At 44.1% G+C, this 12,102-nt stretch overlaps 1 protein-coding gene across 2 annotated transcripts in view; it reads right to left on the bottom strand.

The window, feature by feature from the left end:
* Positions 1-11,663, bottom strand: part of Heca (hdc homolog, cell cycle regulator) — a 45,944-nt gene extending 34,281 nt beyond the window's left edge. Inside the window, exon 1 of one of the 2 annotated variants that reach the window (XR_007212131.1) lies at positions 11,208-11,660. Coding sequence is in view for 1 of the 2 variants with exons in the window: in XM_048354192.1 (XP_048210149.1) it covers positions 11,208-11,481 (274 nt within the window). In the remaining variant the exon portion in view is untranslated. Of the gene's footprint in view, positions 1-11,207 lie in introns of both variants that reach the window. The other variant, XM_048354192.1, reaches the window with a different exon arrangement.
* Between the last annotated feature and the right edge of the window lie 439 nt (positions 11,664-12,102).

Genomic DNA, 12,102 nt, shown 5'->3' with positions numbered 1-12,102 from the left:
CAAAACGTTGCTTAGATAAAAAAAACTTATAAGATGTCAGAGTCTTTGTCTACATAATTAATATTAAGAGACCTTTCACCACAGTTATATTTCTCAGTGTCAGTTTGAAGAATGTTTTGCACAACTTTTCTTTGGTGCAATCTTACTACATGTATGAAAAGTCATAAAATATGCATATCTTTTGACATACCAATATGATTATGTCCTAAGGAAAAACTATGGTTTGAAAGTTTGTATCCTCTCCAAAACTCATGCTGAAACTTAGTTCTCAACGTAAGAATATTAGGTGTGGCCAATGTCTGTGAGGTGATTAAGCTATGTGGATGCCATCATGAATGGGATTAATTAATGCCCTTATAAAAGCACTTGAGAGAGCAAGTTCACCCTTTCCACCTCTTCTGTGAGGATACTATGAGAAAATACCATTCATGAATAGGCCCTAACACAACTCTAAACTTGTCCACACAGGGATCTGGGACTGTTCCAGAACTGTAAGAAATAAATTTTGATTATTTATAAATTATCCATCTGTGGTATTTTGTTATAGCAGTGAGAATGGACTAAGATGAGAAGTAACTGGATAAATTTTCTAAGATGTGTGAACCGGATCATATCTATGCATCGTATTATTCAAGGTGCAGGTTTATATTGACACATGTAAGCAATTATTAAAAATGATGATGACATTCCCCCTAAAATCAGGAACAAGACAAGGATGCCCACTCTCCCCACTTCTGTTCAACATAGTGCTGGAATCCCTAGCCATAGCAATAAGGCAAGAGGAGGACATCAAAGGGATCCACATCGGCAAGGAAGAAATCAAGTTATCCCTATTCGCAGACGACATGATCTTGTATCTGAAGGACCCAAAAACCTCAGTACCCAAACTCCTACACCTAATAAACCAATTTGGCAAAGTAGCAGGATACAAAATCAACCCACAAAAGTCAGCAGCTTTTCTGTACACCAGCAATAGACAAACAGAAAAGGAAATTATGGAAACAATTCCATTTACAGTAGCCAAAAAAAGAATAAAGTACCTAGGGATCAACTTAACCAAGGACGTGACGGACCTATTCAATGAAAACTACAAAAATCTAATAAGGGAAATCAAAGAAGACACAAGGAGATGGAAAGACCTCCCATGCTCATGGGTAGGCAGAATCAATATAGTGAAAATGGCCATATTGCCCAAATTGTTATACAAATTCAATGCAATACCTATCAAAATCCCAGCCACATTCTTCACTGAAATAGAGAAACCAATCCATAAATTCATATGGAACAGCAAAAAACCTAGAATAGCCAAAGCAATTCTAGGCAAAAAAAGCAATGCAGGAGGTATCACAATACCTGACTTCAAGATCTACTACAAGGCCATCATAACAAAAACAGCATGGTATTGGTATAAAAACAGATCGGAAGACCAATGGATTAGAACTGAAGACCCAGAAATAAAACCGCACTCTTACAGCCAACTGATATTCGACAAATGAGCTAAAGATATACAATGGAATAAACATAGCCTCTTCAACTACTGGTGCTGGGAGAACTGGGCAGCCATATGCAGAAAACTCAAAGTAGACCCAAGCCTATCACCATGCACCAAGATCAACTCAAAATGGATCAAGGACCTCAACATCAGACCTGAATCCTTGAAACTACTGAAGGAGAGAGTAGGAAAGACACTAGAACTTATAGGCACAGGAAGGAACTTCCTGAATAGAGTCCCAGGGGCACAACAAATAGGAGAAAGACTCGACAAATGGGACTACTACAAATTAAAAAGTTTCTGCACAGCTAAGGACATAGCCACCAAAATAGAAAGACAGCCAACCATATGGGAAAGGATATTTACCAGCACAGCAACAGACAAAGGCCTGATATCGGTCATCTACAGAGAACTCAAAAAACTAAGCCCCTCCAAGCCCAATAAACCTATTAGGAAATGGGCAAAAGAGCTAAAGAGAGACTTCACAAGAGAAGATATAAAAATGGCAAAGAAACATATGAGGAAATGCTCAACATCCCTGCTAGTAAAGGAAATGCAAATAAAAACAACCCTGAGATACCACCTCACCCCAGTTAGAATGGCCTATACTCTGAACTCAGGAAACAACAAATGCTGGAGGGGCTGTGGGGAAAGAGGAACCCTTCTCCATTGTTGGTGGGAGTGCAAATTAGTACAACCACTTTGGAGAACAGTATGGAGGTTTCTCAAAAAGCTCAATATAGACCTACCCTATGACCCAGCCATACCACTCCTAGGCATCTATCCTAAACAGCAAAATCCAAGATATCAAAAAGGCATTTGTACTACCATGTTTATCGCGGCACAATTCACAATAGCTAAAATATGGAAACAACCCAGATGCCCCTCCACAGACGAATGGATCCAAAAAATATGGTACTTATACACAATGGAATACTACATAGCGATTAGGAATGGTGAAATATTGTTATTTGCAGGGAAATGGTCGGAACTCGAACAAATAATGTTGAGTGAGACAAGCCTAGAACACAGAAAACAAAGGGGCATGATCTCCCTGATATATGACTGTTAACAAAGGGAGACGGAGAGACAGTAGAGACCAAGTCTGTGAATACTGTATATGTTCTTGATACATTGTATATTGCATATATGTCAACCTGACCTAGACAAGGGATAGAAAAACAGGTTGTAAGATATCATAAGAAATGTACACACTGCCCTACTATGTAACTGCACCCTCTTTGCACAACACCTTGTAAAAAAAATTTATGTCCAATTAATAAAAAAAAAAAATGATGATGACTGATAAGTCAAACACAATGATACATGCCTGTAATCCCAGCTATTTATGAGGAAGAAGTTGGAGGATTGAGGTCTGAGGCCTAATAAAAGCTTCAGATCCTATCTAAAAATTATTAAAGTAAAAAGGGCTGGGAACATGGTTTGAGTGATAGCGCTTAAGACCAAGTTCAAATCCTAATGCCCATACCACACCTAGAAAAATGTGATGTGCCTATATACTTAACTACTGAACTAAAATGTTCATAAAATATTAAGTGTAAAAATCAGATTCTAAAATGTGTAATATAATCTAGCCAGGTACTGGTGGCTCATGCCTGTAATCCTAGCTACTCAGAAGGCTGCGATCTGAAGATCACAGTCTGAAGTCAGCTGGGCAGGAAAGTCTGTAAGACTTTTATCTCCAATAAACTAACAGAAAAGCCAGAAGTGGAGCTGTGGCTCAAGGGCTACAGCACAAGCCTTGAACAAAAGTTCAGGGACAGAGCTCAGGCCCCAAGATTGGAACCAAAAAATAAAAATAAACATGTGATCTTCTTTTGGTGTATGTACTTTTAAGCCTATGTGAAAAAAATTAAAGGCCACAAGAATATATACTAAAATGGGAACTTATGATCTTCTGTTTTTAAAGATTTTCCACAATGCTCATTTTATTACTGATGAAAATAAAAACCTACAGTTCTTCAGAATGAACCCAATACCTCATGCACACAAGAGAAGCATTCTACCACTGAATTATATCCCCAAATCCTCAACCATTTATAATTATAAAAAATTGTTAAGGGCCACACGGGGCGGTCCCAGCTCCCGAGTCTGGGCCGCCCAGGTGTGTACAAGCCCAGCTCCCGAGTCTGGGCTCCACACGTGGTCGGCAGTTTCGGCTCCCGAGTCCGGGCTGCGACCAAGGCCGGTCGGTTCACTTTTTGTTCACTTTTTACTTCCCCAATAAAACTGTCTTTTTGTCACCTTGTAAAAAAAAAAAATTGTTAAGAATGCCAAAGAGGGGCTGGGAATATAGCCTAGTGGCAAGAGTGCCTGCCTCGGATACACGAGGCCCTAGGTTCGATTCCCCAGCACCACATACACAGAAAACGGCCAGAAGCGGCGCTGTGGCTCAAGTGGCAGAGTGCTAGCCTTGAGCGGGAAGAGGCCAGGGATGGTGCTCAGGCCCTGAGTCCAAGGCCCAGGACTGGCCAAAAAAAAAAAAAAAAGAATGCCAAAGAGTTGGTGATTACAAATCAAGGCATGTGGGGGTTTTGTGTCCCCCCCGCCCTTAAAGTCTCCATTAATTCTGTTTCCTTCAAGGTCTTTAAATTAATTTTACATAGTTAAAAGCCTAAAGTAAACTTGATTGAAGACCAAGCATCAAGGGAGTTTTATCTCCTAGTGTTTGTTTTTGACCTTGAGATAGGGCCTCACTATGTAATCCACACTATACTTGAACTCTCAGTCTTTCTGCCTTGGCCTCTGAAGTGCTGAGATTACAGATATACAGGTCACCATGTTCCTGTTTTCAGTTCTCAAAAAAATGACATGTATTCTTGGAATTACAGGTGCTGACCAACTGGAAGTTGTTTTTGTTTTTTTCTAGAACCAAGGTAAAGAATAAAGACTATGCAAAAAGTACATTATCAGAGCAGTGATTAGCTCTTCACTTATAATACACAACTATACAGGAAGAATCTTTGACGGATAATATTTTCTACCAATCCTATTGCAAAAGTACATTTCTAAAGGCAATGTCCTGCAAGTATGATTGCATATGCCTGTAATCTCATCACTCAGGAAGCAGAGGTAAGTGGATTAAAAGCTTGAATCCAGTCTAGACTAAACAATGACATTCTGTCTCAAAAAAGACAAATGTACAAAAGTAGCAATATTTGGAAGGACCCGGTAAAACTGACTTCTAGACAGGTGAGAAAATGTCTTTTAACATCAAAACACTATCCCAGGTACTTTAAAGACATTTCATGATCTGAAATAATCAGCAAGCAAACACTACTCATTTTCCTTCTAATGTAGGTAATTGATAAACATGGTAAGAATTAAATATCTAAAATGACAGTCTATTTTTAAAGTATATTTGGCAGCCTGAGAATGAAACAAAATACGAATTCTGTTTACAAGAGGTAGCACTCCACAAAGATCTACTTGTAAACAGATGAAAGGCATTTAGAACACATCTTTCCATCCAAATGATGTTACATGATGGTTGACTCCTAGTCTGGCCCACAAAATCTATTTAACTATTAAAAGACATATTTGTTCCATACTGCCTTTTATGTGAGTGGTACTGGCAATCTAAACAAAGAACCTAAAAGAATCACTTTCACAAAGGCTCTTCAACAAAAGATACCACCTCCAATCCAAGGTAATACTCTCTCCCAGAGGGCAGCCCATACCCAAATGATCAGCAAGGGGGGGGGCGGTTAAAGGACCAGCCTAGTGTCTCAAGATACATGTCTGAAAGGCCACCAGGTCCAGAATTTTCCTCCAGTATATCTATAACATAGTTCAACTCTCCCCTGTATCTAGTACTGCTTTCTTTCCCTTCTATATCAGGAGTACTCCATAGTAAACCTCCTGCAAGTAATTCTGTTTCGAAGATTATTTCCAGGATCTAAGCCAAATAGCTAACATTAAGCTCGTGTTGCAAGTCTAACACTACTCTAATACACTCTATGTTTATTATATATATATTAGATATAGGCATCTTCATATGTGGGTAGGTACTATAATTTCTTTTACATACATAGAAACTGAGAGTCAGAGAAGGTAAATCACTTGTCCAAGATCATTTGGAGAAAAAAAATTGAGAAGCCAGTATGAATCTAAGCCTACTAAATACAAGAACAACCATTAATTCCACCTGCTACCAAAAGTGGTTAAGACGATTTAAGGCTGAACCAGCTCAGGGTTCTGTAGGCACTCAGGACTGAGTGGCACAGTAAACCATGTTCAGCCACTGTACTTAATATCCAGGCTCACTGAAAAATTAGCTAAACCATAACCAAGGTTCAATATATCTTTAGGTCTAAAGCAAAAAAGTAGAATCCTAATGGAATCAGAATTTTTTCAAAATAATACTACATAGCTGTAATCTATTTCCTTACTACATCCTAAAAATAGTGACTGGAAAGTCTTGTCCACCTACAATCAAAATGCTACAGCATGTTTACTATGTAAGTTGATGATTCTTCCCATAGTTCCTTGAATCCATGCAAAAATAACATCTAAAAGTTGGTATCTAGCCAGGTGCCAGTCGCTTGTGCCTGTAATCCTAACTACTCAGGAGGCTGAGTTTTAGGGATTATGGTTTGAAGCCAGTCCAGGAAGGAACGTCCCTGAGACTCTTATCTCCAATAAACTACCAGAAATAAAAGCTAGAAGTGGCGCTGTGGTACAAGTGGTAGAGCACTAGCCTTGAGCAAAAGAAAGGTGAGGAACAAAGCTCCTCAGAAGGCTGAGATATGAGGACAGACATTCAAAGCCATCCCTGGCAGGAAAGTCCACAAGATTGTTATCTCCAATTAACCACCAAAAAAGCCAAAAGTGGGGCTGTGGCTCAAGTGGTAGAGCACTAGCCTTGAGGAAAAAAGCTCAGGGACAGTACCCAGGATGAGCACTCATACAAAAAAATGTATGTAATAAACTTATCAGAGGTTCAATAGCTTTACATTTAGCATTATTGAACTTTACAACAGCCAGCAGTTGAACTCTTCAACTACAGCCCCAGAACAGCTTCCTCAAACTTTCTTACCGAGCAATCTTTTTTTATTGCTACTCCAAATGAACAGCTAAGAGTAAATACTATTTGTGCCCTGGTGCTCAACAGTAATAGGACATAAAATCACTCTGAATTCTTAACTATAAAGATAAAAACAAATGTAATCAGTGAGAACAAACCAGCCTGGGCATGACTATCTTTAAAAGGGGGGGAAAAAGCAGGGAGGAACAATGAAAGTTTACCAGTTTCTTAGAATAGTTCTTGATTTGTAGATATTCAAAACCACAATATCTGGTGTCAGAATTAAGTTTTAAAAAATAAAAATATTCACAATCCAACAAAACAAACACCAGAAAACAGGTACTCAAAAGGTAGAAGGTCATTTGTAATAACTAGCATATGTCTAGGAGAGTCCTAGCAGAGGATCACAATAGCTCAATAGCTATGTACATATGACCATATAAACTGATAGTAATCGAAATGAACCCCAAGATATGGAAACAAAAAGGTTCTTTGGGTTTGTTTGTTTTTTTAGTGTATTGTGTAAAGTTACTTCTTTTTGTGTCCCCCTACCCCCTTTGGTTTATCCCCTGTTGTCACTGTTTTTGATTTTCGTACCCTGTGTCTTGTATGTGTGTTTATCTGATTTGGGGAAGGGAAGGGGAATAACAAAATGGTGAGACAATGGAAAAAGGGTGAACCAATGCAACAGTAATACTCACAAGACACTATGTTGGAAGTGAAGTTTATAACTTGGAGGGGGGAGTGCGGGAGGAGGGGGCAGTGGGAGAAAAACAAGGAAGGGTGTAACAGTGTTCAACAAGAAATGTACTCATCACCTTACTTATGTAATTGTACATCACCCCTTTGTACATCACCTTTACAATAAAATAAAATGCTTTTTTTTAAAGGTAGAGGGTGGGATCGAGAGGTGGGTAGACAAATAAAGGGGGGAAATGCAATCATAATGCTCCATGCAGGGGCTGGGGATATAGCCTAGTGGCAAGAGTGCCTGCCTCGGATACACGAGGCCCTAGGTTCGATTCCCCAGCACCACATATACAGAAAACGGCCAGAAGCGGCGCTGTGGCTCAAGTGGCAGAGTGCTAGCCTTGAGCGGGAAGAAGCCAGGGACAGTGCTCAGGCCCTGAGTCCAAGGCCCAGGACTGGCCAAAAAAAAAAACAAAACAAAAAAAACATAATGCTCCATGCACTTCCTACAAAATTAAAAAAATTGAGGGAAGGGATATATTTGGGATGGATGGGAAAGAATGCCGAAAGGGGTGACATCGATCAAAACGCATTGTATTCATAAACTGCTTTGTGGAATGGTAATTCTTGTACAATTACTTAAAGATAATAAAAAAATTAAAACCAAAATATACTTAGAAAAGCTAATTAATATTCAAAAATCAAAAATAATCAGGCCTTCGTTGTGAGTTTATGTATCTATTGGTCCTTCCATTAAAAAGTCACTAGTGCCCTGGCCTCCACACCCACACACCATATTTTTAAACATTTGCAATCTCCTTATTCATTTTGTACATAGCAGACTTCAGCCTTCACGTTCTATCAACTGCAGAATACACTGACAGGTTCTTGAAATTAAGATCAAATCACTCACTGAGACATCACACCATGTTAGAAACAAGAATTGGGTATCATGAAACTCACCTCCCTGCTCTAAGTTTGAATCTTCTAAGACCTGGATTATGGCAATGTTTGAGCCCATTTCTTCTTTTTCCCCATTTATTTAATAAAATAAGCGCTGGCTGGGAATAGCAGCAATGGCCTGTAATCTCAGCACTTGGGAGGCGGAGGCAGGAGGATTTCATGAGATTCGATGTCAATTTAGACTACATATGGGTTTCAAACCAGCCTGAGTCACTTATTTCAAAGTAACAAGAAAAAGAGGGTAGAGGAGTGAGAGGAGAGGAGAGAAACAAAAGACAAAGGAAAGAAGGGAAGGGGAAGAGGAAAAAAAGGTTACAAGTAAGCTTCTAATCAGAAATACACAGCTTTTGGGCTGGGGATATAGCCTAGTGGCAAGAGCGCCTGCCTCGGATACACGAGGCCCTAGGTTCGATTCCCCAGCACCACATATACAGAAAACGGCCAGAAGCGGCGCTGTGGCTCAAGTGGCAGAGTGCTAGCCTTGAGCGGGAAGAAGCCAGGGACAGTGCTCAGGCCCTGAGTCCAAGGCCCAGGACTGGCCAAAAAAAAAAAAAAAGAAATACACAGCTTTTAAAAGTATGTACAATATTGATAAATCTACTGAGTTTATTAGTTCAAAAAGGATTAATAGGACTAGCATCAGAAGTTTAATTCTTCCAGCTAGGAGGTACTACTTGCCTTAAAAATAAAATCTTTCTCAAACTACTTTAAAGTATATCAGTGTTTCTGGAGCCACAAAAAAAAAAAATAAGAAAGAAGGGAAAAAGAAAGAGAAAGAAAGAAATCAGCTAATTTGAGAAAGACAAGACAGAAGACAGGGGAGAGAAGGGGGGAGAAAGAGAGGGGAGGGGGCTAACGTAAAGCTTTTAATAAGGCAAAAAGCCTGGGAAGCCAGAACAGTCACCAGAATAGGATATGAATGCTGACTCCATGAGAATAGGACACCTAGACCAGACTACCACTCTGTCCCCCAATATTCAGGACTTGTCATGCTATAACCAACATTTCTGAATGAATAAATAATAGCTACTATTCACTGATCATGTATTATTTGAGAAGAACTTTACTAAACTCATTACCCATAGCCTTTAAGATAATTAGCAAGGAAAGAGCAGTAGAGGAGATCAATCAGACTGAAGAATAAAATATGCTTGTGTAAAATACCACGGTGAAATCTCTGCACAATGAATATACACTAAAAAATGTTTTGTTTTGTTTTATGTCAGTCATGGAGCTTGACCTCAGGGCCTGGGCGCTGTCCCTGAACTCATTAGCTCAAGGCTAGCAGCATTCCACCACTTTGAGCCACAGTGCGCCAATTCCGGCTTTCTGGTGGTTACTGGAGATAAGAGTATCTCAGACTTTCCAGCCAAGGCAAAACCGTGATCCTCAGATCTCAGCCTCCTGAGTAGCTAGGATTACAGCCATGAGCTACCAGCGCCTAGCAAAAAAAAAAAAAAAAAGACAGGAAAGTAAAATAGGCTCTGATGGGGAGAGGAAAGACAGCCAAGGGAGAGAGTGAAGGAGAATATGGTCTAGGTAATTCATATGAATTTATGTACTATAACAGTGAAGCCAGAAAAACAAAATCTGAGACATGACAGGGGAAGGAAGTCTCTCCATAAATATCTGAGGGGGTCAGTGTCATATTTTTTTCTTCTTTTACATATAGTAAATTGAGGCTCAGGACCACTGCCTTTCCCAATTGTCAAGTCTCTAAATGGCTGGGCCAGAAGTCTATCTTATACAAAGTCACAGTATCTACTCTCTTGCCATATCAATATCTAAGTGAGGGTTAGAGCTAAGAATGCAAAAGAAAGTGAATACAAGGTGGCCAGAAGTATTAGCAAACATCTCACAAATACAGTAAGTTGGCTCCCGAAAGAAAAATCCTACTTCAAAACTGCAGACACAGCCAATGGGGCCTGTATTTGCATTCCCACTAGGTGACATCCAATCTCCTACAGTGGAAGTATTGTGGGGTTCTTGGAAGAGCAGGTGCCCTGTTTAAAAAAGTGACTGATCTACATCGAGGATGGTTTCTAAAGCTCAAAGCTGTGTGCTGAAAAGCCAGACACAACTCGCCTCATCTGCCTCCATTAAAATCCACCTACATCCTCTCCCCTGAAAAACTGCCTGGCCCCCAGGGCCTCAGAGAACTGTCCAAGTGAGTGCTCGGCGCCCTGTCAAACCATGTTTCAGTAGTAAGCACAGGAAACCCAGCCTCGTCTGGGCTATGTTCCCCACATCTCTCTCCAAAAGGAACATTCGGGCCCTGCATACGGCTATTAGGCTTCTTTCTAAAAATGCGAAGCACAATTATACAGAAGATGACTTTTTTTTTTTTTCAAACTCCGGGCCGGGAACGGAAGTCAACTTCAGATTCTCTTCCTTCCTCAAGCGAGCCCGAGAATTAAAAAGCACCCCTCCCAACCCACGCGCGCCCTCGGGGACCATCGACCTGGGCCTCTTCACCTGTGGCCAGCCCGCAGCGAGCCCAGAAAGCGGGGAAGCGGGGAATCGGGGCTCCTCTTCACGGGGCGGGGGAGGGGGACAGAAAATAATGAATTGGTGGTTTAAGTTTTCAATTGGATCGTTCTCCCCAACTTGGACAGCCCTTCCTTCCCCTCTCTTCCTTCCCTCCCTCCCTCCCTCTCTCCCTCCTTCTTTCTTCCCTTCCTTCCCTCCCTCCCACCAGCCCCGGACACCCTCGCGGGTGTGCCTGCGCCGCGCAGCTCCGTGGGCAGGGCCAAGGGGAGCGCGGCAGCCGCACCGGACAGCCCGGGCACCCCTCCGAGTCTGGAGCACCGACCGACCCCGAGCGCGGACGCCGTGCAGGGCCCCGCAGACCCGGTCCCCGCCGCCCGGCGTGGGCAGCGCCCAGGGGGCCGCGGCGGACCGGGCAGGGTGGGCACTTCCTGACTCGCATTGTCCACGCGCCGCCCGCGCCGTCCCCGTCGGGGAGGAAGTTGTCGTTCGCTCCGCCGCACCCGCGCCCCCCCCCCGCCGGCTTACCGTTCTTGGCGTCTCCCGCGGCTGCAGCCCCCGCGGCGGCTCCGGCGTTCGCGCCGCCCGTCCCCGCTCCGCCGGTGCCCGCCGTACCCCCGGTGCCCGGAGCGCCCGGTGCCGCCGCCCCACCGCCGGCCGCCGCCGCCAGGGCCCCCCCGCCGGCCGCCGAGCCCGCCGCGCCCGCCGCCGCCAGGGCCCCGGCTCCATTTTCCTGCTCGTCTCCGCTGCTGTTGGCGCGCTTGTTTTTGCGGCCGCCTTTGCTGTTTTTGGGGTTGGGCATGTCGCCCGCGCGCCCGCGACCAGGTGCCCGGCGTCAGGGAAGGCGGCGCCCCTCCGCCCGGTCGCCGCCCGCCCCGCGCCTCGTCGGCTCCGGGGCTGCCGCCGCCCGTTCCTCAGGAGCCCCGTCTAGCCGCGCGGCCCGCGCCGCGACGCGCCATGCTGGCCGCCGCGCCCTCCCCGGCGTCCTGGAGCCGGCGCGCGGCCACCCGAAGCTCGCAGCCGCGCGGGCGCCGCGGGCTCGGGGCGCGAGCGGGGCGCTCGGCTGCCGAGGGGGAAAAGGCGGGTCTCGGGCTTGTTTTGATTCGGCAGCGCTGACACGCTCTAGCCCCGCCCCCTCCCGTGACGACACCGGGGATTCGGCCTGGCCACGCCCTCCGCCTGACGTCAGGCGGACCGGTCCGCCCCGGTGACGTCACGCCCCCGCGCGCGAGGCCCCTGACTCGGAGTGACGTCACCCGGGAGCCTGTCCCGCTTGGTCTCAGGAGCTCCGGGGTCTGCGGGCGGATGATTCGGAGATTCCCAACCGACAGTGTGAGGACCCTGAAACTGCCGGGTGGCCTCCTGACCTCGGTGTAATGGAGGATTAGAACGGTATGTTCTGGAAACACACAGCAGGTGACTA

This window comes from Perognathus longimembris, chromosome 9, assembly GCF_023159225.1.
Source record: "Perognathus longimembris pacificus isolate PPM17 chromosome 9, ASM2315922v1, whole genome shotgun sequence".
In the NCBI taxonomy this organism is placed as follows: domain Eukaryota; kingdom Metazoa; phylum Chordata; class Mammalia; order Rodentia; family Heteromyidae; genus Perognathus; species Perognathus longimembris.
Note: the sequence above shows the minus strand (reverse complement) of the source record. Positions and strands in the feature narration are given on the sequence as shown.